The sequence below is a fragment of the Rhinolophus sinicus genome, linkage group LG09 (assembly GCF_036562045.2).
Source record: "Rhinolophus sinicus isolate RSC01 linkage group LG09, ASM3656204v1, whole genome shotgun sequence".
Classification (NCBI taxonomy): Eukaryota; Metazoa; Chordata; class Mammalia; order Chiroptera; family Rhinolophidae; genus Rhinolophus; species Rhinolophus sinicus.
In genome coordinates, this window is record NC_133758.1 from 20,175,528 (window position 1) to 20,203,093 (window position 27,566).

General features: G+C 47.7%; 1 protein-coding gene across 7 annotated transcripts in view; it reads right to left on the minus strand.

Annotated features, from left to right (window-relative positions):
• CTIF (cap binding complex dependent translation initiation factor) overlaps positions 1 to 27,566 on the minus strand; it is a 259,305-nt gene that overhangs the window by 16,600 nt on the left and 215,139 nt on the right. For all 7 annotated transcript variants that reach the window (XM_019721364.2, XM_019721357.2, XM_019721333.2 and 4 more), the window contains one exon: positions 22,498 to 22,653. In XM_019721364.2, coding sequence (XP_019576923.2) covers positions 22,498 to 22,653 — 156 coding nt within the window. The remainder of the gene's footprint in view (positions 1 to 22,497; positions 22,654 to 27,566) is intronic.

Consider the following 27,566-nt stretch of genomic DNA (forward strand, 5'->3'; position numbering starts at 1 on the left):
ACTTCCCCAAGAGCACACAAGTAATGGGAAACCGGGAGTTGAACCCAGGTTTCATCTGCTTCTACAGTCAAATGATATAACCAATGCCCCATGAGTAAGTCCTACATAAATAAGGCCGATGGGGAGAGGACAGCAAAAGGTGCGTGACCACACACCTTGGTTTGCCTGGGATGGTGTTGGTGGTCACCTGTTAATCCAAAGTAATTAGTGATAGCGTCCCTTTCGCTCTCAAAAGTGCCCCGATTTGGTACATTATACAGTCACCTGGACAAAGGAAGGGTCAGGGAGGGTTTGGGTGGGTCCTACCCCCAGATTACCATCTGACCAGTCAGGAGGCCTCCAGCCTAGTCCACTTTCCCTTCTTGTGCTTCAGGGTCCCAAGTATAACGTGACTTAGTGTTCCTGCCTATCTCGGAGGGTTTAGCAGGTGGGCTGGGAGAAGGGTTCTAAAGGTGACAAAGCAGCCCTGCTCCTAGTGAGAGGTGGTCATCACTGCAGGACATCATGACACCTGCGCAGGCCCTTGCCTGAGCCTGCCAGGGCTCACTGCTGCCCTGGGACTAGAGCTGGGAATAGGATGGTTATGGTACTGGGCATACCACTCACTGCTCTCTGCTGGAGCGCCAGGGCCCTGGGGAGAGCAGTCAGAGTAATGGCAGATGAAAGAGCAGCTATTTTCCAAGTTTCCCCCAGGGAGCTGAGCCAGCAGTCCCCAGCCCGGAGGTACTGGGTGTCCCGTGGCACCTGGGACCATCACATCACCCTACTCACAGTACCCTGTGGGTGCCCCTGTGAAGGAATGACTGCATTTTGTGTCTGACTCAGTACAAAATGGCTCCCTGAGACAGGGGAGGGGTTTGGGCTGGCTGGGGGCCAGACCTGGGGCTCAGACAGTGGGCAGATGCCCCTCATTGGGTAGTTTCTGAATTCACAGGTCTCTGGGCTGGGACCTGGCTGGCACAAGGAGAGGGCAGGGCAGGGGGTCCCAGATTGCCATCTGCTCTTAGCTGTGCCTCTCCCCACCCAGGGCCCCAGGCCCCATCCCCCACCCTCTCCGCGTCCACCCACCTGAGTCCTGGACTTGACCTTGCGGGCTGTGGGGGGAGGGTGTGATAAGCGTCTTGGTGGGGGGAACTAGCTGCCTGCAGAGGCATTTTCCGCTCTCTAAAGTAAACAATCAAACAGGAAATTAATCTAGAAACCCACATCAACGGAAGGTTCAGGTTGTGATTTTCACAGCCCGAGAGCCAGGAAATTCAAAGTTATAGTTCCCATAGCAACTCGCCTGTAGAACCAGGCACTGCTGGGCTTGAACAAGACCTTGAGGGGTCACCTAGGCCAGTCCCCTGCCTCCAGGGAGCACAACCCAACAGCAAGCCTGCGTGTCTGGGGGAGACTGCGCTTCTGAGGTGGAACATTAAGCCTGGGACAGAGTTAGAAGTTGCCAGGCTAGGGTTCTGCTTTCAGTTCTCACAGCAATGAGCCCCGGAAGCTGGGCCATCAGTTGACATCTCAGGGCTTCAGTTTTCTATATTTCCGTATTCCAACGATTATTCCCTATGAAATAGGAACACTACTGAGGCCTGCAAGATGCTCAAGTGAGAAGCTGAATAATCTATGCTTCTTATTCACGTCTCTCATCCCTCGTTCTACTCAGCCCCATAATGGCCTCCATCTCTATCCCAGTCACCCTTGAACGTAGTGATTGTCTGTTGTTCCCCACCCCCCCCACCCCGGTTGTTTTTCCTTCAAGAAAGATCTCAATTGATTGACAGATCCAAGAGCTTTCAGAGCAGCCACCATGGTGCTCCATTTTTTTGGACGCTCTTCTCAACCTGCCTCCTTCTGAACCAAATACGCATATATAATATTAGCTCAATGCACATTTCCTGCTCTCTTGACTGATAACCAGGTAGATTGAATGCAGACAGAGGCAATACCCCCCTATTCAAGTATGTGCGGGCTTGTGTGTCTTGGGCGGGGTTTTCATTTGTGTGTGACTAGTGAGGAGTCCCCGCCTGGCAGGAAAGGAGATAAGGGCAGTGGCGCTCAATCCTGAAGGAAACAGTCTGGAATCCTTCCCTGAGGGTCACCCTGTCTTCCCACCCGAGATGGCCACCAACAGCCAGCCGGTCTTATCAGCGTGATTCTGCAGCTCCAGCCGGGAACCCTTGTGACAACACTAGCTGAGGCAAGAGCAGGCGCCTCGTGGGCACCAGGCCTGTGGCAGAGGATGCCGGCCGGCCAGCCCGCCAGCCTGGTCCTGGAGCCAGCGCCGTGAATTGAGCAAAGCAGTGGAAAGAGAGAAGTGGCGCCTGCTGGAAAGCAGACAGAGTGGCTCCTTGATTTCCTAATAGGCATAGCCGCATGCCAGGGGCCGACGGGCCAGCTCAGAGGGCCCAGCCTCACTTGCGAAACAGTACTTTCCTCCTTTGGGTAAGCTTTCCCGGGCGGCTGAGCCACTGTCCAGCCACCCAAATCCCTGGAGGAGGCCTCCCCCGCCCCCCCACCGCCTGCCTGCCTTCTCCCATGCTTAAGTACATCAGAATATGGTGGGCAGCTCAGGGAAAAGGGGACACCTCCTGGGGGTCCAAGATGTTTCCTTTCATGAAGCCAGACACAGAAATTTAATTAGAAAGAAGAAGGGTATGTGTGGGGGAAGGTCACTGTGGACAGACAGCGGATTTCTCTGCAGTCTCAGAGGGAACCTTCAGGAAGGCAGAACAGAGGGCGACCCACTAGCTTCAGAGGATGGGCCTCCCCGAGCACAGAGCCCGTGGGCCGCCCACCTGCTCGCTGGTCATGTGCGTGGCTGTGCCTTTCCTTGAGTCTGGGAAGAAGCTTGTTAGAAGGTTCTTCATGAGATGCCAAGTTAACCAGGTGTCCTATCACTCTCAGACTTTACAGGGTACGTGAGTGGTGGATGGCACGTGACCAGCAAGGGCCTGTGAGGAGCTGGACAAGGGGCTCACTGGCCCTTCCCCTGCGCTGAGCACGGGCTTCCAAAGAAGCCTTTGCTTAAACCATGTCCTTTTCAGCCGGATAATCTTGGCATGCTGTACTTAAGAAGAATAAGTGCCTGCATAGCCTGGTTACCAGAGAGAGGTGCTCGGCTTCTGGGGTGCGGGGGTGGAATTTGAGGCCACGTGCCGCAGAAGCTGGGCTGGATGTCTGTCCCTTGGGTGGGGGAGCTCAGCTGGTTCTGTGGTGACTTTGGGTGGAAAGCGGTAACGAAGGACCAAGTGGACAGGGACAGCTGGGCTTGGGACAATTAAGCAGAGAATAATAGGGCTGTGCTACAGGCATAATTAGCATTTGTACTCAGAGCCGCAGCAGAGCCACCCAATAGAGGGGCAGACAGGCCTGGGCTGAGAAAAGGGCCTGGGGCTGCGTGGGGAGGGGCAGAAGGGATTTGGTAAGTGCGCTCTGCCAAGTCTAAGGCAGAGATAAGAGTAATTGGCACCTGGAAGTTTGTTTGGCTTGGGAGCCTTCCCCTTAGCAGAGTATACATTTTCATAATGGGGCGGCTTTTTCTAAATCGAGGTGATCGTTTTGGATGGGTGAGCACGCAAGTCCATATTCTGTAGTACCCATGCATTTGGACCACCAGGACGCAAGGGGAGAAAGGGCTCGCTTGGCACTCAGGCGCTCACTGGCCCACTCCCCCCCTGCGGCTCTACATCCCTCTCTGCCCTCTTCACCGACATCCGGTCCAGCCAAACCCATCGAGCTGTTCGCAGGCTTACGAACGTGCCTTGCCCTCATCTACCTCTGGCTTTTGCTCCTCATTGTTTCTGCTGGGCCCGAGACACCTTGGCTCCACTTACTAGATCACTCGAGACCGGGCACAACACCCTCCTCTTCCGAGAAGCCTTCCTTGACTGCCTCCCCCACCCTTCGTGGCTAAAGGCTCTCTACTCACAGTCCTGGGGCAACTACTCTGTTTCACTGAGTTCTAGATTAAGTGGAGGGTCTACCTAGATTGGTCTTTCCTCACACAGGAACTTGTGCCCAGCTGGCCTTCTCAGAAGACCAGTAGACTGAACTGGAAGAAACGTGTGTGCCAGCCGGGGCACAGCCACTCAGAAGGGCCGCTCTGTCCCCTGAGATGCAGCCTCCTTGAGACGTACAGGCCTGGAGCACGGCAGGCCCTGAACTCTCTTCCAGGGAGTCTGAAGGGATGGTAACAATTTTTCTTTCATCCATCCATCCATCCATCCATCCATCCATCCATCCATCCAACAAGGAAGCATGGATCCTGTCCTCATAGATCCACTAGTCTAGTCAGAGAGGCAGCTGTTGCACAAGCAGATCAGTGATGGGAACCGAGGCTGTAAGGTGAGACTGCCTGGGCCCTAATCCCAACTCAGTCACCCACCAATCATGCTGTGTCTCAGTATTCTCAAAGAGACAGCATGTGGGGAGACAATTCTTCGGAAAACACTGGCTCTACAGTATTCACAATAGCCAAGACATGGAAACAACCAAAATGTCCTTCGATGGATAATTGGATAAAGATGATATGGTATATACGAGTATATACAATGGTATACTACTCAGCCATAAAAAGGATGAAACATTGCCATTTGCGACAACATGGCTGGATCTTGACAGTATCGTGCTAAATGAAATAAATCAGATGGAAAAGGACTCATATGTGGGATGTACACAGAAAGCAAACAAACGAACAAAACAAAACAAACTCATAGACACAGACAACAGCATTGGAGTTACCAGAAGGGACGGGGGGTGGGGAAGACGAAGAGGGTAAAGGGGGTCAAATATATGGTGATGGAAAGAGACTAGACTTTAAGTGGTGAGCACACAATGGAATATACAGATGTTGCATTATGAATTTGTACACCTGAAAGTTATATAATGTTATTCACCAATGTTACCCCAATGAATTTCATTTAAAAAAAACCACAACAATCAAAACAAAACAAGGGAAGAGAGCAATGGAGTGGTTCCTGGAGGGGGAATGTGGGGTCAAGGGAAGGTTTTCCCCCTCAGACGGAGTTTGGTGGGCTAATGAGAAGAAACCACTAGAAAGAGAAAAGCATGTGTTGCAGGAGAGAGATGAGAAGCCCTCGGAGGGAAGCCTAGAGAAGGAGAGGGGGGACGGCACAGGCAGCATTCGGGGGTGTGCTGGGCAGAGCCACCACCCTGGCAGACAGGCTACCCAAAATAGGCCGGACCAACGCAGGTCCATCACGGCTGCGAAGAGGCCCGAGACAGCCTGTGGGCCCTGAGAGATAATTAAAGGAAGCCAACATTATGTAAGCAGACTTAGATAGCAGTTTGGGTTAAGAAGAAAGATACTTAAATCTGGCCTTCAGATTATTTTAAAATCTTACTCTATTATTTGCGTTTATATATAAATGACTCTTTCTTCAAGCTGTGTGCTAACTTCACTGCAAAATTATATAGAAAAATCCCCAACAGGGTGATTTTATCTTATATTTCCACTTTTCTCAGTTGAACGTTTTTGTTTTTCTTTGAGAAAATTTTTTGTTGGAGTATCATACATGCAAAAATGTACACAAATCCTCAGTATGTAGCCAGATGAATTTTCACAAAGGGGGTGCACTCATACTTCCAAATGCCCTGACCAAGAGCTAGAACCTGGGCTACACCCCCACCCCGTCTTCTCGTGCCCCTTTTTCCCACTGACCCTCCTCCCCTAAGGTCTCCACGATCCTGCTTACCACCATAGCTTAGTGTCACTTGCCTTAAACCCCCCTATGTAATTAAATATTAAATCAAAAGCAAACACACCTACCCTTTGGGGTGGTCCCTGTGAGTCCCCCTCCCCCAATCACTTGGTGACAGATTTGAGAGCCCCACCCAGTCTTGGCTGCCCTACTCCGCGTTTTTCTTCACAGGACACTATCTGATTCTGGATTAGTGGGGCAGGTATGTTAGTCAGTCTTTAGGGCTGAGGAAATGGAAGGTCAGAGCTGAAGTAGTCGGTGTACCCTGAGCCCAGTACATCAGGATCAGGGAGCTGACACCTAAACCCAGGAATCTGACCCTCGGTTTGGTGCTTCCTTATGCGCTGTGTTTATAGACACGTGTCCTTTCCCTTTTTGGGAACACGGAACCCTTTGAGGATTTGATGGAAACTCTGGCACGTCTCCTAGAAAAATGCACATGTGCAGGTTCGCAGACGCTGGCGTACCGTTTCAGTGGGTTCACACTACATCACCAAGGGTCATGTCACAGGACACAGGACAGTGGCTGCCTCCATAAGGACAGCACACAGCCACCATCTCATGTGTCACGGGGAGAATCATGGAGTCTCCTGTGGCTGCCAGGCTGTGGCTGGGTGGCTCTGTGGTTAAGGCAGAAGGCCAAGGTGGTCAATAACGATGCCATAAAAGTTCGGTACTACGTGTGGGACACTTGACAGATGTGATCTCTAATCCGTAGGGCAACCCTGCTGAGGTTGGGGACATTTCCCCATTTTACTGATGGAAGAACTGAAGCTCAAAGAGGTTAAGTAACTTGCCAGGTCTCAGCTACTGCTACCAACACTGAGAGCAGAAGTCACGGAAGCCTGACGTCCACGCCCTCCCTCGTTCTTCCCTTTTTCCTTCTCACGAGACAAGACGGCTTTTAGTTTCCCTTTCGTCCTGCTCTGAGGATCCCTGAAGCCGGGAAGGGAGTTTCTCTAAAGCGCTTGGCAGGGTGGTCAGGGGAGAGCTGACTGACAGCGTGGGGATGCCTCAGTGCACACGTCTCCACTCCTGGGAAATGACTCACTGGAGCCCTGCCACTTTGGGACTTCAGCGGACACACGCACATTTCCTGTGTTTCGGTTAGAGCCTCAGGCGGTGTGAGCTGGCAGTGTAGATCTCTGAAGGTGACTAGAGACAGAGAGCCACCATGCTTTGTATCCTGGGATGAAGAAGCCTCTCTCTGGGGTCACATGACAGAGCTATGTCACCTCTGGGCCTCAGTTTTGTCATCTGTAAAATGGGGGTGAAGGTCAGACTCAATCAGTGCTACTCAGTGCAGGTTTCCTTCTACCGGCAGCATCAGCATCACCTGGGAAATTGCAAGTTCTCTGTTACGACAGTGATTTGCAAATTTCATGTGCATCAACACTGTCTGGAGGGTAATCCCCCAGTTGAGAACCAGAGATCCACGACGGGGGGGTCAGAAATCTACAGCCCACTAACTAAATCGGGTCCACAGCCTGCTTTTCACAGGCCCATGAGCCAAGAATAGTTTTTATATTTTCAAATAGCAGGGGGAGAAAAATCAAAATAATAATAATATTCCGTGACACATAAAATTCAAATTTCAGTGTCCATAAATAAGGTTTTGCTGGAACATAGTCACTCTCAGTCATTTACATATTGTCTAGGTCTTCCCATTACGAAGGCAGAGTTTAGTTTCTACAGAAACTGCCTCGTGGCTTCGCACTGCTGCTCAGTGCAGCACGAATCACAGGGATGTGGTTAAACTTGATTTTGCCTCTTGGCCTATGAAGCAAAAATCTGTACTATCTAGTCCTTTGTAGAAGTTTGCTGCCCTTTGATGGAGAGTGTGAGGGGGAAAGGAGGGGAGAAGGGGGCAGAAAAGAGGAAGGGGGAGTGGAGGAGGGAAGGGGAGAGAGGAGGGGAGGGAGAGGATGGGGTTGGAGTGAAGGGACAGGAGGGAAGGGGAGAGGAGGGGAGGTGAGAGAAAGTTTATGATTCCTTCTGGGGACAAAAAGTGAGTTGTCAGGGGTTTTGGGACCCGTGGGAGTCCTAGTCTGGCTGGGTCAGCCCTGAAGTCCTTTACACAACTGTTTTGAGGGTAGTCTGGAAGGCCCTTCTGACCATTTCCCTATATGAGAACCCCAAATTCCACTTCTAGAGCAGGGGCTCTTAACTGGGAAGCTCCCCAGAGCCCAGTCTCCATGGACTCTGCAAGCTTTAATGCATGTGGGCATTTTCTGGGGAGAGGGTTCATTCCAGGGGTCTGTCATCTTCCCTATCTCAGCACCGTTTCTCCTTTGGGGAGAACATTTTTCTTGTCCAACCTCTCCTTTCAAAATGTACAAAGTCTCTGGAAGGGTGACACCCCACATACACATGCTGCCCACCCAGAAAAGGGGGACAGGCAGGGCCTTAGGAAAGTCCTGGGAGTCTGAGGAGGGGTGGAGGGACAAAGCAAGCAAACTGAGGTGGAGGAGGCTTCTGGAGAGGAAATGATAATCAGGACTAGGGCTGCACCCCCCGACTCCCCACTCCCCACACTCTAGAGTCCACTTTTCCCCATCATCAAGAGGCAAAAAAGGCTTGCAGCCCAGGGGGCCAGTGGCAGCCACCCTCACCTGCGGGTGCCTCCACTTCCCAGAGCCCATGAAGCCTCCAGCCTGTGGCATTACCCAAGCAAGTCTGAACTCTAGCCCTGGGATTCCAGGTATTTTCCCAGCCAGCCCCACCTCATCTAATTGCTTTCCAGTCATCTAATCCTTGGCCCACGCCCTCAGTTCCAGCCAGGCAAGCCACCTCAGTGTGGCCAGCAGGAGCTTCGGAGACTTCCCATGGCCCTTGTCCAAGCCTGGGGCAGCCTCTCGACTCCCCTTGCCCAAACCACATCCTCCTTGCTCTTCCCCACACCTCAAACTCTCCTCTGACTAACATTTCCAAACCAAGCAGGGCACAGTCCAGTCCAGACCCAAAGCGGCCGACGAATTCACTCCCTGCTGTCCCCCTTTCCGAACCCAGACTGGCCACATCCCGTCCATCAGGGGAAGAACAATTAGCAAAAAGTGGAGTTGTACCTACTGTTCAATTCCCAGAGCTAATTGTTTTAAGCAGGGCTTTGGCCTTAATTAAAGGACAATTAGTTAGTGAATGTGTGTTTGCATTTCCACAAGTGTGTTTGCATTTCCTAAGTCTGACTTTTAACCCTGGGAAACGAGATTCAGCAAATACTTCTATGTTTCAATACCTCTGAGTAAGGGACAAGTCTTAATTACAGAAATGGCAATCTTGACAACAACAGTGTAATCAAAAGGGCAACGAAAGAATGAGCTAATTGTGCCTTCAACACACTGTACCATGATCTGATTCGCCATTGTGAGGAGGAGCTGGCAGCTGCCTGTGGGTCCCCCCTCAGTCTGTGGGTTCTGTTCTTAGCTGTCATGCAGTCTGCCACCCCTGCCTTTACTCCCAGATTTCTACATTTTTCTTCTCTTTTACCTTTTCTGCCCCTTCCTTTCACTCTCCCCACCTTTCTTCATTCTGGGGTCAAAGGGATTGCCTTTTGCAGAGCAGACCCTACCAGGAAGCTCCAACCAACCAACCAACCAACAACCAACACCAGCACACTGGCCTTGAACTTTGAGTGTTTCAGCTCACGCCACTTTCCTTTGCTTCTGGGTGCTCAGAGAGAAGCTATACAAAATGCGTTTGAGACTTTCAGGATCCAGATACTTTGGGGATCCAGGAGTGTTCCAAAAGCCTGAGGATTCCAGAAGCCAGCCTCCAGTCCTATGTTGTCTGGTACAGTAGCCACAAGCCACATGTGGTTTTGAACACTTGAAATCTGCCTTGTCCGAATGGAGAGGTGCTCTAAGTGTAAAACACACACTGGACTTCAAGACTGACTACCCCCCAGAAAAACAGGATATAAAAAGTATCTCATTGATCTTTTTAATACTGATTACATGTTACAATGATAATTATTTGGCTATACTGGATAATATAAAAGATATTAATTTTACCTGTTCCTTTTTAAAAAATGCAGCTACTAGAAAATGTACACGGACACAGGGACTCATATTGTGTGGTACTGGACAGACTGCTCCACAGCTGGAGTTCTTAAGGGCTAAAAGGTTTCCACTGTCCTCACACTGTGGGTGTCCTCTTCCACCTGCTCCACCCTCCCACCGCCTGTGCCATGCTCTCACCTTCTTTCCTACCCTCACAGTGCTCTCTTGCACCCTGTGCCTCCTCCTTCCTCCTCACAGGAGAGGCAGGAGAAGATACTCCCTCCCCAGGCCCAGCTGAAGGCCGGCCTGGTACACAGCAGGTGCTCACTCAGCGGCCCCTCAAAAACCCCTTCCCCATGGCTCTCCACCCATGAAACTGTGCCAAGGCCCACCCAGGGTCTGATTGTGGTTCATGGGATTCTGACTTTGGACAGACTCATTACATCTCACATGAAGCTTGTCAGACTGAAGTAGCGAAAAGACCACTTAAAGGGTATAGAATATAGGCAGCTGCATTGGCTGACAGCCATTTTGCACTGGTTCATGTGTATTGTGAGCACAAATTGTTATCCTCTGAGTTTGATTTGGGGGGAGTGTGTCTCTCTTCCTTCTTCCATTCTGAGCCCATCTCCAGGAACAACTGCCAGCCAGCCCCACCCTGCTCATTCACCTTGCTTCTTAAAGGATTCTTTAAGATAAGGATTTATCTCCTTGGAGAAATCTTCCCTGATTAACTCTAGAAGGATGACTGTTGTCTACTGCTGTGCTCAATCTAGACATTCTATTAATTTATTCAACAAGTATTTATTGAGCACCTACTATATGTCAGGTACCGTTCTAGGCACTGGGGATACAGCTATGAGCAGAACAGATGTAGAGAGTTTCCACGCTAGGTGGGGAGACAGAAAACAAGAAGATTAACAAAGAAAATTCTAAAATAAAGCCAGATACTGTGAGGGGTATGGTCAGGGAGGGTCCCCCTGTGGAACTGAGATCCAGCAGACATCTGGAAGGGCATTCTCCCAGAAGAAACGCCGAGGGCAGAAGGCCCAGGGACTGATTTTATTGTGTCCCTTCACATTTTTTTCTCATTGAGCAGCACTTCATTTTATGCGATAAAAAAATGCTGCTCACTGATCCTTTTATTCCGTGTCTTTTGTTTTCCATGTCTTTGTTTTGTGTGTCCTGTTACTGGGAAGGGAGGAAGTTAACTTGTAATTAGCTAATCTACCAAATTACATTTAATCCTCATCCCGACAAGGAAGTGAGGCCCAGAGAGGGTCAGTTGCTTGAGTCTGTTGGGCTCTGAAGTCGCTTTCCTCCCCATGCACCCTACAATTCTGGCTACAACAAAGGCGGATCCTGGCCGTTTCTGTCCCTAGGGCCTACCCCAGTTCACCTGTTACCTCCTGATTGCGGCTGGAGGCAGTGATAACGGAGCCATCGATAAGGAATGGGGTTCTAGCTAGGTCTAGAGGTGGACAGAAGAGACAAGGTGGTTCCTAACTGTGTCTGGCCCAGACCAGCAAGTTCTGTGTAAATGTTAGTTACATCTGAAGGCAGGGACCAGCAATGAGTTGGGTATCATCATCTGCTGAATTTCGGCAGTGGCTCCTGAGAGCTGGAGCAGGTTAAAGCAGAAAGATCGGTGTGGGTCCTGGAGAGAGTGGTGTGTGATGTACGCACCAGCTCCTAACATAGGGTGCTTTGCTTTTTCGCTTTTGCACCCCAGTTGACCTGGAGGGCAGGGGCCACAGCTTGCTCATGCCTAGGCCCCAGCAGCCCGCCCAGCTCTTGGCACCTGAATTGCTGGGTGGAAGGAGCAGAAGGCCAGACAGGCTAGGCAGGGCTGGGACAGCATAGGCAAACCACAGGGAGGCAATGTTGTGGGGGGTGGGGCCCTAGGGGTCCAGGCCAGGATTGGGGGGGGGGGTCACTTACATCCTCCTTGTGGGTGGAAAACAGGCAAATTTTATTTTTTTGACCTTTGGGTTATCTAAAGTTCCTGATAGCCACTTTTTGTCCCCACAGCGCCTGCATCTTATCTTCTTATATAGGTCACTCCCTCTCCCTCCCAGCCAATCACCCCAAGGGGATGTACACACTCCAAAAGTGTCCCTGCCTGCCTCCCCTCCAGCTCCCAAGTTGGCCGAGCAGACTGTGACGTCACCCTACTGGGAAACCGCCACTGGGAGGGTGGGGTGAGGGCATCCAACTTTTTTTTTAAACCCAAAGGATTTAAAAACCTAGACAGATGTGTATATGTATATGTGTGTGTATCTTGCAAGAAACAGTTTATCCTCTACCGTCCCTTCGCTGGCTTAGAAAAAAACCCGCACCCCGCCTCTCTCCGCCGAGTCCTTAGGCTCCTCCCTCCCTGCCCGCCTTCAGAGCGACTCTGCAGAAAGCAGGGCCTTTTGAAGTTCAGACATTAATTACTGACTTAGAATATTTTTCAAAATTACAAGGCATGGCCCCGGGAGATAAGAGGAAGGAGGAGGAGAGCGCGGAGGAGGCGGGGGAGGCAGGCAGAGCGAGTCTGCCCAGGGCTGCGGGGCTGGGTATGGAGTCTGCGGCGGGTGGGGGGAGGCCTTCCCCCACCCCCCCGCCCCCGCCTGGGTGAAGATCCCCCACCCCACCCCGCAAGGCCAGGCGCCCCCTGCAGGCCGCGTTGAAATCAGGCGAGAGTGCGAGCTCCAGCCTCGGGCCGTGCCAGAGGGGGCGTCTGTAGGGGCTTCACGGGTTGGGGGAAGGGATGCAGGGCTTTTCTTTCTAGTCCAGAGCAGAAAAGTTTGGACAGCTCAACTTCTTACCTCCCCACCGGAGGCCTTAAACGTAGAATTCCTGCTAGAAAAGGGTTATGTTCCTTAAAATTATTTTCAATAAAGGGGAGTGAGATCAAATCATTCGCTCTCTATAGGAGGATTGATGGCGCTTAAGGACTCCTTGGGAGGGAACTGGGGGACTGGCAGCAGTCAGTCTAACTTTTTAAAAATGTCGTATATGTGATGTTTAAGAAAAACTGCTCCCACCTCGATATCCTTTATACGGTGACCTAATTCTCAGAGAGCCACATCCTCTCTGAAGGTCGAAGTTTGAGAGAAAATACCCAAAGCTCGCAACCCCCACCCCCACCTTCCCTCAGGGAGTTGGAGACGTCCTCCGAAGCCATGTCGAGATGGGGTTGGAAATCTCTTGAGTTTGAAGACTGTTTCAAAACGGTTCTGGCGTGGAGACTGGTTTCCCTGTGGAAACCAGTGTCTGGTGGAAGCTGGTATTTTTATAACTCCAGGCTCTCTATCAGATCCTTGTTACCATGGTTGCGAAGGGGAACACGGGCTTCAAATTTCACATTTCAGTTAGCAGTCTGGCTAAGGAAGTGGAACAGTTAAAGGGTGGGGGGTGGGGGAGACCCGAGTTTTATCTGGAAGAGGTCAAGGAACTCACAACCTTAGATGGAGGTGCCACTGTGTGTGTGTGTGTGTGTGTGTGTGTGTGTGTGTGTGTGCGCGCGTGTGTGAGTTTGGGGGGTGTCTAAGCAGGTCAGGGGCATCACACCACAGAGTGACTTGGCTGCCGTGTGGAAGAGGGGGACGACAGCTCTGGAGGGGGCAAAACTATGGGGAGTTATTTCTGCGGAGGTTACAGGAATGGTTGCTTAAGCTGGGGTATTCATAGCAGCAGCTGCTGGGGCTGGAGGAACTCTGCGGTTAAACCAGTGCCCAGGGGCTGTGTACCTGCCCTGGGAAGGATACATTCTCAGAGGAACATTCCAGGCCCAGCCTGTGCCTAAGATTAGGGCTGGAATAAACTGTTCGTGGATAAAGGTTCTCCTGAATTTTCAAGCTTTGTTCCAGCCCTTCACTTCACACTTGTCTTTTTGATTGACTGTCATAGCAAGAATGAATTTAAAGATGACAAAGAGTTGAGAGTTGTTCTCTGCTAAGATGCCCTTGCCAGGCAGATCTCCTTGTCTCATCTGCCGTCTGGGCTCCCACATTCCTGATTCTCACCCTGTTTTGAGCACTACCCTTTCCACCATGCCCTGAGTTACTTGGGAGTCTCTCAGGCTAGAGAGAGCCCCAGATTTATTTGACTTTGTAATCTCAGCACGTTTCTAGTAGGAAATGTGTCTAGGAGACCTTTCAGTTCAATAAAGAAGTAGCATTTTCCCCAGTGTTTGTTGAATGAATAAACAAACTCTCCTTTATGCTTTCCATGGTTTTGTTCTCTGGCTTAGAAACTTTCAGAGGTTCTCAGTATCATCTTGCATCCACCAGGATGCCTCTGCTGGGAGCCAGTGCCAGCCCACAACCCACCCATTAGGCCCGCTCTTTACCACACAGATACAGCCAGGTCCCCAGGCTCATTCTGGCCCCCAAACCTCCGCTCACACATTTCTTCTCAGAGGCCTTTTCCCCTCCTTGCCAATACCTGTCTGAAGCCCACTTCCCGATAAGCTCGAGCTCCCCTTCCCCTTTGCTCCCCAGAAGCTGTCCACACCCCTAAGTTCCCCCACCTCTATACTGTATTTGCATAACCCATTGTAAATGTTCACAGCTGCTTAATTTCTGTAGATGTGGAAGTCAAGTGGCTTGTAAGCCTTTTTGGGGGAGGATCACTATTTATCCTCCTTCCTTCTAGTACAGCTAGGAAACTCTGCAGTTCAATTAGAAAGCAGCATTGTCTCAAACCAAATCAGTGTTCACTCAGTGAACGCGGAGTCCTGAGCAAAATGCAGTCGGGGTTACGTGATCGATGAGACCCAGCCGAACCCCAGGTACCAAGGAAAGGCTGAAATGATTTCAGAGCCACCAAGAAGAGGTCACAGGGCATTAATCCAACCACTGGGCGAGGACATGCTCAGAGGGCAGGCCTCGGCAGCCCTGTGCGGATGCTAGTTCTATAGGATACTATGGGAGGAGTGAATCAGGGCCGCGTGGGGACTCGGTGGGAAGTGAGCCTGGCCTGGAAGGTGGGCAAAAGTCAGGCAGGAGGAGGAGGAAGACGCAGCCCCAGGCAGGGGGAATGCAAGAGGCCTCCTGTGGAAACACAACAGAAACAGTGTGGCTGCAGCCACCAGGATCCATGAGAGGTTCTCTAGGAAAGGGGTGTTGTGGTTGACTGTGGGGGTGGGGAGGTGTGTTTGTGCCCAGTTCAGAGGATGGATTTGACTTTCTGGGGCAGCCTGTGATGTAATACTTCTTGTGAGCAATGCCAGGCGTACGGCTTGCTTTCAACAGCAACATGTCAGCTTATGGAGGGGCTGTCACGTACCAATTGCTCTACATGATCGCTGCACTGATTTTAAGCCTTAAACCTGCAGGGTGAGTATTACTTCCATTGTTTCCATGCTGCAGATAGAAAATTGAGGTTGGGAAAGGTGAAATAATCAAGATTAAAAGTCCCACAGATAGTCAGTGGCAGGGCTGGGATTCAAACTTGGGTCTCTGACTCTTCTAGCTATGCCCTTCCCACAGCTCTTTGCTGGCCAATGGCCGGTCACTAAATGCACTTAGGATGCATTTTTCTCATGTTTCTCAACCTTGGCCGCACACTGGAGTCACATGGAGAACTTAAATCTCCCGCACCCCCCCCCCCCAAACCCCATCCCAACAAAGTTTGGTTTAACTGGCTGAAGGAGAGGTCTGAGAATTTATCATTTTATAAAAGCTTCTCAGCAGGGTGGAGTCTGGGCTGCATAGAGGATCATGTCAAATCTCGGCTCCCGGTGAGAGTCCACAGCTACCAGGGGCAACCTTGGCCTCTACTGGCCATAGTAGGCCCTGCCCTGGCCCCTGCTGGGCCTCTGAATGCAGCCCCATCTCCTGCTCTGGGGAAGGGAGGAATGGTCCCACTGGAAAGGTATCTCTGAAGAATGTTCTGCTTGACTCTCTTCGCCCTGTGAAATAGCAGAGGCTCTCCACCCACACCCACTTCATCTCAGCCTTTTCCGAGGTCAGATTTCCCCTGGAGCCAAAACAATCCGAGCAATTGAATGCACGCTCACGCAAAAAGTTAAAAAAGTAGCTCTCTCATTGTTGCACAGAGCAATTTCATTTCCGGAGAAGCCTGACTTGCTGCCCTCTGTGCTCTCCTCCCCAGCCTGCGCCTGCTGGCCTCCTCTAGGAGCCCAGCCAGTTGCATCCCTGGGGGGACGCCCCTCAGAGGTACCTGCCCCCTCCCTGCCCTTTGGGTGGATGGAGTTTCTGGGGCCTGGAGGGCAGGACAGCAAGGGAGCCAACCAGAGGGAGAGGTTGGTGGGATCAGAGTGGGGTGCAGAGGGATGAGAGATTCCTGATAGAGGCACCCTCTCCCTTCCTCTTTTCCTCTGCTTCTGACCTCTGGCAATGGCTGCAGGACTCGGAAGACAGGCAGGAAGATGGGAATTACCGGTAGAGATGGACTTGGGGGGGGTGGGGGTGGGGGCTGGAATATAGAGGGAAAGGATGAGAGGGAGTGGACAGAAACAGGTCCACGGTACGCAGCAAAGTCTGCTCCAAGGACACAGGTGTAAGGGGTTAAAAGCCACTCCAGCATCCCCTGCCAGAGGAATCTGCAACAAAATTCTTGAAGTCAGGAGGCTAGTCAGAAGCAGTCAGTGGTAACCCAGAGGAGTCTAGCAAAATCACCACTGGGTCACCCAAGTGACAGAGGAGTGGAGGGGGCAGAGAACATTGTAGGGTCAGGAAAGGGTTGGCGGAGAAGGTGACGCTGGGCGAACCAGACCCGAAGCCTGGCAGGTCGGCTCCAGCTGAGATGGGAGATGACGAAACCCTTAGCTTAGGCCACAAACACTAATTACATCCCTCCAGCGTGTGGAATCCTCACAGTCACTGTTTGGCAAGATGACCAGGGGTCACCCCTTAGAATGCTATTAAAATATTAAAAAACAGCTTGAGGGATGACTTCCCATTTGTTTATGTCTTAATTTAATTTCTTAACATTAATAGTTTATATTTTTCAGTGTATGTCTTTTACTCCCTTAGTTAAGTTTATACCTAAGTATTTTATTCCTGATGCTATTGTGAATGGGATCATTTTCCTAATTTCTTTTTCAGATAGTTCATTATTAGTGTATAGAAATGCAAGTGATTTTGTATCCTGCAACTTTACTGAATTCATTTATTAGTTCTAACAGTTTTTTTTTTTTTTCCGGTGGAGTCTTTACAGTTGTCTCTATATATATGTCATCTGCAAACAGGGACAATTTTACTTCTTCCTTTCTGATTTGGATGCATTTTATTTCTTTTTTTCTTGCCTAACTGCTCTGGCTAGTACTTCCAGGAATATGTTGAGCAGGAGTGGTGAGAGTGGGTATTGTTCCTAATCTTGGATTGAAAGACTTACTATTGTTAAAACGTCCACACTAGCCAAAGTGACCAGGAGATTCAATGTAATCCCTATCAAAATTCTAATGGAATTTTTTACAGAAAACAGAAAAACAATTCTAAAATTCACGTGAAACCACAAAAGACTCTAAATAGCCAAAACAATTTGAAAAAGAACAAATCAGGAGGCATCACACTTCCTGATTTCAAAATATATTATGAAGCTACAGTAATTAAAATATATAGACAAATGGGACAGAATTGAGAGCCCAGAAGTAAATCCATGCATATATGGTGAAACGAGCTTCCACAAAGGTACCAAGAAAACATAATGGGGAGAGGATAGTTTCTTCAACCAATGGTGTCGGGAAGACTGGATATCCACATGTAAAATAGTGAAATTGGACTCTTATCTTACAGCATACACAAACATCAACTCAAAATGGATTAAAAACTTAAAGGCTAAGGCTAGAAACTGTAACTCTTTGAAGAAAACACAGGAGGAAAACTTTAAGGCATTGGTCTTGGCAGTGACTTCATGCCTATGACACCAAATCACTAAAACAAAACTAGACAAGTGGGACTACATCAAACGAAAAAGCTTCTGCCCAGTCAGAGAAACAATCCTTCAAAATGGGGGAAATGTTATCAAACCATGTATCTGATAAGAGGTTAATTTTCAAAAAATATAAGGAACTCCTATAACTCAATAGCAAAAAAACTGATGATCAGATTTTAAAACATGGACTAAGGATTTGAATGGCTATTTTCCCAAAGAAGACAGACAAATGGCCAACAGGTATATGCAATAGTGCTCAATGTCATTAATCATCAGGGAAATAAAAATCAAAGCCACGAGGTATCACCCACCTCACACGTCTTCGGATGGCACACACATATAATAAGCAAGTGTTGGCAAGTGTGTGAAGAAATCAGAACTCTTGTATACTGTTAGTGGGAATGCAAAATGGTACGGCTGTGATGAAAAAAAAACAACACAGTAGGAAGGCTCCTCAAACAATTAAAAATACATCCAGCAATCCCATGTCTGTGTATTTATCCAGAAGAACTGAAATCAAGATCTTAAAAGAGGGCTTAGCCTTCCCGTGTTCACTGCAGCATTATTCACAGCAGCCAATGTAGAAACAACCTAACTGGCCATTGACGAATGGATTAAAAAGCATGGTATATACATACAATGTCCTTATGACAACAAAAATTTAAAAATAAATTAAAAAGCGCTCATGAGGCAAAGGTGAGGTGTAAACAGGAGGGCAATGAGACTCACACAGCTTCGGGTCATCAATAACATTCTTCCATCACTTTGAAAACCACCTTGGCTGAAACCATTGGCTCTTAAACAATAGAAGGACTCATTGAAAGTCATTCTTCTCCATCTTTCAAAGGAGGATCTCTGATTGGAGGATGTTATTGATGGCAATCAATTCCACAAAGATCGATTTGATGTCCGCCTGTAGCCGGCGCTGGGCAGAGACTAGAATGAGAGCAGCCGCTGCTTTGCTTGCAAGGCAGTGAAGCAGGGCAATTAGGAGCAGGGACTCTGGCACTCACACCAGGATTCCAACACTGACTGCCTCCACGGGCGGGCTGTGTGGCCCTGAGCAAGCTGCCTGACCTCTCTGTTCTCTGGGAACTAAGGATGATAATCCTCAGGGTGTTGTTGCATGACGTGCTTTGGACAGTGCAGTCCACTGTGCTGTTAGCATCACTAAATACTATCTATTATAAGGCGATGTGAGAAGGGGGAGCTGTAAGGATGGAGTGCGCGGCCTTGCTCCACTGCTTGGCTGGCAGCAGGAGTGTCCCAGAAGAGGTGACATAAGTTGGGCCTGGGAGGAGGTTTTGGGGCCAGGAAGAGCGACGCCAAGGATGCAGTCGGAGGTCTCAAGCTTGAGAAGCCGAGAGAACGGTTAACTCAGCGAGGTCAGAGTGTGGAAGCCAATGCCCAGGGGGCTCGTTCGAGGTCACGGCGGCTCTCGGATTGCTGGGTGCCCTCTAGTCTGAAGGGGCTTAGGGGCTAAGCACACACCTAATCTGAAAGGGCCATCGGGGCTGAGGGAGCCCCAGATCCAGTGGGCAGGAGGAGCCTGAGATTGAGGTCGGTCTGTGAGGATTTTGTACCTTCCTCGGGTTTGTTCTAAGTGACTCTTCACACTGAGATGGCCTGTGGGTTTGTGGCTGAGTCAGGAGCATTGAGGAAAGAGGGGCGAGGAGCCATGGTGGGGGGCGTGCAGAAGCACAGGATGGATGGGTGGCTCATGACTGTGAGAAAAGGCAATCAAGTGAGTTCTGGGGCTGCTGCCTGGCTGCAGGGGCGCAGGAAGGGTGGGCTGGGCCCACTCAAGGACCTGGACTGAGCAGGAGGGCTTTGGGGTGCAGCTCTGGCCTCACCTTGTTGGAGGGGTTAGAGGCATGACCTGGATGTATCTAGTGGGCAGCTGGAACTGTGGGCCTGGGGGTGGTTCTGGAAGTTGGGAGGACCCCAAGGCAGAGTGGGCCCTGTAGTTTGGGGGCCAGCCACCTGCATGGCCGCAAGAGAAAAGTCTAAACTTTTCCAGCATGGAGGGAGGCAGCAGCAGTAGTGCCTTTGGCTTCCAGAAATTTCTTTGAGCTGGCTCAACCTGCTTTGGGTCAGGCCTGGGTATGTGTGTGTGTGTGTGTGTGTGTGTGTGTGTGAGAGAGAGAGAGAGAGAGAGCGAGAGAGAAAGAGAGAGAGAGAGAGAGAAAGACGGTAGGGGAGGTAGCAACTGACTCTGAGAATTCAGGTGTCTGTCTCCAGGCAGCTGGGAAAAGCACAGGCTCTGCAAAGAGACTGATAAGATCTCGAGGGCACCACTTTATGTCCTGATACTTTCTTAAGGTCCTTTCTTAGAGAAGTCAAGTTCTCTGTTGGAAAGAGCCCTGGATCAGGAGTTCAGGAGCTCCAGGCCAGCTCTGGCATGGACCGGCCATATGTCCCTGGACAGGGCATTCAGCCCCTGTGCCCCTTTAAGATTGGGTGTGTGCCCAGACCCCGAGTCAGACTGGAGGACGCCCAGCTCTCTGAGAGCCACCCTGCCCTTGAATAAGTCCCCTGGGCATTTCCTTCTAAGTTCTGACATAGTGCACTTAACACCCTGTCCATGCCATGTCTTCCTCCCTAAACCCTCGTAGATTAAGCAGTATGATCCCCCTTTACAACCGAGGAACTGAGGCACAGAGCAGGGTGAACTCTCCCCCAAGAAGGTATAGCTAAAAAATGGCAGAGGTGGGATTTGAACCAGGGCTGAGACTCTTGAACCATCTCACTATGGGACCTCAAGCAGAATGCTTGGAACATGGCTTCCTCTTTTACAAAATGGTGGAAGCCACAGATGATTTATTCACTCTTCAAGTTTACCATGAGCATGGCAGAGGTTTGTGTTTGTTTAATGCATCAAACAAGTGGGCATTAGGGGAGGTCCCTTGTTTCTTGTTTGGGCAGAGCTCCTGGCACCTTCCGGATCTCACACCAGAAAGTTTGCGCTACCTCAGGCGCTGTTAGAAGTGTCCCGGCAGCCAGGGCCAGGGCTCAGCCCTGCTTCCTGCTGGGGGAGCAGGTGACGGCACACCAGGAGGTGCCCACATCACGAAGAGGGAACGTGTTGGGGCAATCCAGGTCACTGGCCTAGAACAGTGCTGCTTTCTGCCTTCACATGGGTCGTCAGGGGGTACAGGGCAACTCAGGCGCCATGGGAGGACCCCAAAGGCCATGTGGGCCAGACTCCTGCCTCCAGGAGGGCTGCCTTCAAATGATCCTCAAACGGATGCAAAAAGCAAAGCTATGGCCTCTCTGGGGGCTGCATTCTGAGTTTAAGGCATTCTGAGAGGGAAATAAAGTTGGGAGAGACCATTGTGTGAATCTGAGATACAAGTCTGAACTCAAGCGCATTGGTTAAGAAAACGTTCGGCTTTGTGGAGTGGCAGAGGCTTACGGGTTTCCAAAGCGCCCAGAAGAGGCCTGTGTACTCTGCTTTCCCCGCACATCCATACCAACTGGAAGGAGCGCACTCTTCCTGTAAACGGATGCTTCCGAAACACTTCCAAATACCCTCTCCCTTGTCTTGTATTCCTTTACCTTTCTTTCAAAAACACAGAACTGTCCCTTGACCCCACACTTCCCCTTCAGCTGACAAGTTCCCTTTCATAGAAACACTTCCCCAAAGACTTGTCTACATTCATGTCCTTACCTCTACCGACTCCCCAGCTTGGCCCACTGGGGCTCCTGGGCTCACCCCACTGACCTCGTTGCCAACCCTGGGCCACTTCTCTGTCCTGGTCCTACTGGTTCCCCAGAGGCTGTTCCTCCTTATGGTGGGAAGGGGCAGCACATGTGAAGTATGGCTGGTCCCCGCTTTGTTGAGGGTACACTGATGAGTCTCACGTCCTCCTGGCTGGCCCCTTGCCCAGGCCACTCCTCTGCCACCTCCTTGCTGGCTCCTGTCCTCCCTCCATCCACACCCTCTCCCTGGGCGACCCCATCTTGTCCCTGGTCTTGGGCACCAGGTACACGTCAACACTTCACACATCACTCAATCCGTGTCCCCAGGCTGACCTCTTCCTGATCTTCAGACACTGTTACCTAAGCAACTGCAGGATAGCTCCCCAGGACGACCAACAGGTCACCCACACATACAAAGCCAACTCCTGGTTTTCATCCCCGCTCTGCTTGTCTCCCGGCCTTCCTCGTCCCGGACAATGGTGCCACTAGGCTCGTAAACAAGGAACCCATGTCACTCCCTCCCTTCTCTACAGCTCACCTCAGCAGGTACTGTTGGTTCTAACTCAACGACATAACTGGAATGCAAACAGCCCTCCCCTCCTCACTTTCATGGCTGTGTTCTGAGCCGCCAACCTCTCGCTGGGGGACACCCACAGGCCACCTAATGAGCTCTCAGCTTCCACATTTGCCCCGTCCAGTTCTATCCGTGAGGGCCGTCTGGGTGACCTTCTAAAGTGGGTTATAATGCCTGGTACGGAAAGTACCCCACTGACTTCTAGCTTCTCACAAGTTTCTTGGTTGTTCTTCTTTCTTTTTCAGATGAAATTTCGAAGCAAATCTTTTTGTTGTTGTTATTAATAAATAATTCAATGGGAAACCAATTCTGTCCCAAGAGCCATTCATTCCAATAACACTCACGGCAGGCCGAGTTCTAGATTCTGAATTCCGGCAGTCTGAGTTGATCATGCTTCCTTTTGGGGGCTAGTTCCCTTTACGTAAACCCAATCAATAAGAACGTAGCTTTGGTAAATAGAAGCGTGGAAGTCAGGGGGCCGCGTTTCTCCCGGCCCTAAGGAGCCAGCGCTTTCTAAGCGGCACAGCCCTGGCAGCTTTCCTGCTCGGCTGAGATGAGTCCCAGTGCCAGGCTGCCGCGCCCTGAGGCCCGCCCGGCCCGGGGAGGAGCGGGGTCTTACCTCCCTGAGGCAGGTGTAGATGGGGCAGACGAGCACGCGGAACGGCTCGCCGGTGCTGCTGCGCATGGTTCCGAACACCTCGCACAGGAAGGTGATGAAGCCCAGCCAGCGCTCCACGTCCTGCTGCTGCAGCGCCTCCCGCACCGTGAAGTCCTTCTGCGGAGGCACAAGACACCGTGTCAACCTGGTGGGCCTCGCCGGGCATGGGGAGGGGCCTGGGAACCACTCACTATGCTGTGGTGACTGCGGGCTAAGGGCTGGTCTGGGCAACTGGTAAACCCTGTGTTTTCAAGGAGAAGGGGATGGGTGACCTGTGACCGGCGCGTGAATGACAGGACTCACTGGGCGCAGCAACCACCCTGACCTTGGGCCACAGCACTTGCTCTTCCGTGCCCCCAGACGTGGGGTCCCTCGGCCTTGCCTCACTGACCCCAGTACTGGGGTAGTGGGAGTGAGATCGAGGGGGAGTTGACATCTCTCCCAGAGTCCTCACCTCCTCCTCTCAACTCCCTGTGCCTAAACTGTCTCCCTTTGCTAACCCCCAAATTATGCCCTTCATATACTGGGGGGTAACCAGAACATTGCCTGGTGCATGCTGGCAGTGGGTGACTGAGGCACATCTTGGCTCCAGTACTGGGCTAGAGACACAGCTATAGCCCTAGCCTGCAAGGGGCCTGGGGGATAGTGAGGAAATTAGAGCCATTCATTCATTCATTCATTCATTCACCTCCCTTAAAATTATTATTGCCCCATTGTGTGCCAGGCACTGTATTATGGCTAAGATAAGACATGTTCACTCACAGCTATGATACAAGAGAGAAGGTATTAAAAGCCGCTGCCAGGTAGAGGGACTTTGGGAGCTCATTTATACTTGGCAGGAGAATTTTATTTTTTAATATCAAGGAGAAGAAAAAATTCTACAATTAGCTTTGAAGGAAAACCCCCCACAAACGCTCGATTTCTTACAAAGGAATAAAAATATGGTTGGCCTTATACTTCTATATTTGATGTTAAAGTTCAAAGACATCGAGGCAACATCATCGTATGTTTGAAGGGAAAAGAACACACCTCGCTATGAGTAAAAGCAACAGAAAGACATCTTACATAAGCAAATGTTTTTAAAAATTCCACCTACATGCTTATCTTTAAAAAAACTAAATGTTGCAGCTGCTATGGGAAACAATATGATGATTTCTCAAAAAATTAAAAATATGATCACCATATGATACAACAATTCCACTTCTGGATATATATCCAGAAGAACTGAAAGCAGGATCTGGAAGAAAGATTTGCACACCCATATTCATAACAGCATTATTCATAATAGCTGTTATGAACGTGGAAGCAACCCCAGTGTCTACTGATGGATGAATGATAAACAAAAAGTGGTCTATACATACAATAAAATATTATTCAGCCTTAAAAAGAAAGGAAATTCTGACACTTGCTACCACATGGGTGAGCCATGAGGACATTATGCTTGGTGAATCACAAAAGGACAAATATTGTATATTCCACTTACATGGGTATCTAGAGTAGGCAAAATCACAGAAACAGAAAGTAGAATGGTGGTTGCCAGTTGCTGGGCGAGGGGGCAATGGGGACTTGTTTAATGAGTTAGCGTTCAGTTTTGCAAGATGAAAGAGTTTTAGAGATCGGTTGTATAACAACGTGACTAGACTTAACATGACCAAAAGGTACACTCATAAATGGTTGAGATGGTAAATTGTAAGGCTTTAAAAAAACACACAATTAAAAATATTTAAAACAAAATTAACAACTTTTTTGAATGTATGCTCTGGCCAACAAAATTTATGATTCAACTGTGAGGAAACCATGGTCTAGAAGGAACAGAAGTGAAAACTGAAAACAGGTAGACGTATGAAGTTAAGCCAAAATAAGGAATTAGAATTTTGGTTATAAGACTGAGTCAAAAGCCAGAAATAATCCTTGAGAGAGAATATATTTATTGTTTTAAATGTAATCTGAACAAGGATTTCATAATAGTAGTGACTTAATAATCCAAGATTAAATTATTAAAGACAGATAAATACTGGTGGGAGAGAGACAGAAGATTGTAAAGCACACAAAATTTCATAATTTAGACCACAGGGATTCACAAGATGTTGCTTTCTTAAGTTTGATAATTAGAGAAACAGAAGTTAAAGTATGCTTTGAAAATATTAAAGTAAACACTAGTAAATATTAGCAGAGCTGAAAACAGGATAGATAAAATAAATGGACAGGTAAAAATAATTATGGCCAAATGAAAATGAAATTAAAGCACTAGTAAAATCAAAATAGTTTTCAAGATAACCATCATTAAATAAAATAAAAAGGTTATTCATATAGATAAAAATATAGTCCATAAGAGATAACATAAAACATCGTATACCAAATAGCATAGACTCAAAATACAGTATCGGAAAATAAAACCACAAGCATTTTTTGACTGATTAACAAAATCAATTACCCAGGTAATTTAAATAATGTAATTAATAAGACTACATTGAAACTAGCCTCATTGTAAGCTGTGATTCCACTATAAATCTGAAAACATAGAAATTCTACAGGTTCCATACTTGGTCTGAGAATTAAGAACAATAAAAAAGAAATAGCCAATTACTTGGATGTTTAAAAGATATTCTCCTAAAGAAAGATGGAATAAAAAATGTAATCAAATATATGGTAATAGATTATTTAGGAAGTAAAGAGCTATTAAAAACTTGTGGGGTGTGGCCAAAGCTACAATAAAAGGTAAATTTATAGCTTAACTACTTTGTCTATTAAAAAAAGGAAGCAAATATATCATCTAAATCTATACTGTCCGATACAGTCGCACTAGCCACACGTGACTATTCAGTGCTTGAAATGTGGCTATACAAACTGAGCTGTGCTGTAAGAGTAAAATAGACACTAGTTTTTGAAGACTTAATATGAAAAGAAGAACGCAAAATGTTTCATATTTTAAAAATATTGATTACATATTGAAATTTTGTATATACTGGGTGAAGTAAAATATATTATTGAATTTAAAATTACATACGTAGACCACATTATACTTCTATCGGATAGTGTTAACCTATACATGCAACTCAAAAAAATTAGAAAACCACCAATAACTAAGTAAATATGCGAAAGGACATAATACAGATAAAGCTAGAAATTAATTAATTAGAAAATTCTACATAAAATCAAGAAAGAGACAGAAATAAAATTAGAAATATGAACAAAATATTAAAAGACACAAAACAGATAAAAAAAAGCATAATAAAAACTACTTACAATTCTCTGCTGATGATTTTGGAAAAAAATGATAAACTAGGTGATTTTTTTAAAGAAAATAAATATCACCAAACTTTACCAAGAAAAGAAATAAAAAGCCAGAAGAGACTAAAAATCATAAAACAAAATGAAAAGTTCTGAAAAAATTAAGAGGTCTCTAAATTTATGATTTTTTTTTTTGTAGGCAAGTTGATTCAAACTTTTGAAAAATTAGATAACTACTCTGTTGTGTAAAATGATCCAGAACAGAGAAAAAGATAAGCTTTTCCAGTTTTCTGTTACCAAAATCTCATAACGATAGTAAATTACAAATAAGGCGATCTATGGCTAATTTCTCTAATGTGAATAGATATGAAAGTCCTAAATGAAATACTACCAAGTAGATCCATTGTAACCAAGTAGATTTTATCCCAGAAAGACGAGGATGATTTAGTATCAGGAAATCTATAAACATAATATATTCCATCAATAGGCCTGATTTAAAAACAGCAGAAATATCTATGACCCTTGGAACGAAGAAGATAAAATGATTTCACATGATTATATATATGCAAAACTCCAGAGAATTCTATAATAAAGACTAGAATTAATAGCAGACTTTAGGAACTGATTAATTAATAATATTTAAATGCAAAATTAATGTACAAAAATCAACAGCTTTTTAATGATAGGATTAACCAGTGACATATTTTAATGCAGAAAAGCTCGTTTTCAGTAAAGCAATAAAAAATTTTTAAGTAACATTAAGAAAAAGACAATTGCAAAACTGAACTGATAGATTTAAAGGAAAGTATTAAACAAGTGAAGAAACACACAGTATTCCTTAATGGATAGACAGCATCATAAAGATGGTAATTTTCCTTGAAATGATTCACAGGTTCAATACCAATTTGCACTCCATATTCCAATGGGAACTTTGGAGGGAAAGGGGGAATTGGGACTTGAAAAAATGATCCTAAAAGTAATTTGAAAGAATAACAGGGGAAATAGCTAAAATCAAAACCAAGCAAAATTGTGAAGTTATATTACCTTTCACCTATCTGAAAACTTTACTGATAGGGTGTGGAACTGATATGAGAATGGACAACTAGATCCGAGAGCCTAGAAATAAATTTGGCATCCATAAGAGTTTATCAATGGTCCCTGAAGAACCACAAATCAGTGGCAAAGGAAGCATTATTCACTGAAGTTAACCATGTAGGGACAGCTGTCTAAGTATGGGGGGGGGAGGAGGATAGTTTAGAGTCTCCCTTCACACTGGGTCCTAAGATGAATTCCAGATGGAATAAAGCGGCAAATGTTAAAACAAAAAAAAAAGACAAACCATAAGAACTTGAAGAAAATTAAACTATCAAATTTCTGAATGGAGAAGGGCTTTCTACATGAACACAACAGAGGAATGCATCAAAATATTATAAACACTCTCAGAAGGTAATTGATATGTTGGAGAAAATATCTGCAATAAATGTGACAAAGGTAATGGTCTTAATATAGAAATGGTTTGTTCACATTTGTAATAAAAGTACTAAATCCCTCATGGACAAATGAGGAAAGGGTATTAAAAAGATAATTCATATGTCAAAACATAAATTGCTGATAAGTATGAGAACAAATTAATTAAATCACAGTAGCAATCGAATGAAAAAAACCATGTTTTCCCCACCTACTACATTAGCAAAGCTGAAAAATGGTAACTGTCAATGCTGGCGAGGATGCAGTGAGACAGGCACAGTCATCTATGGGGACTATAAATTGGTATCCCTTTCCTGAAAAATCTTAAAATA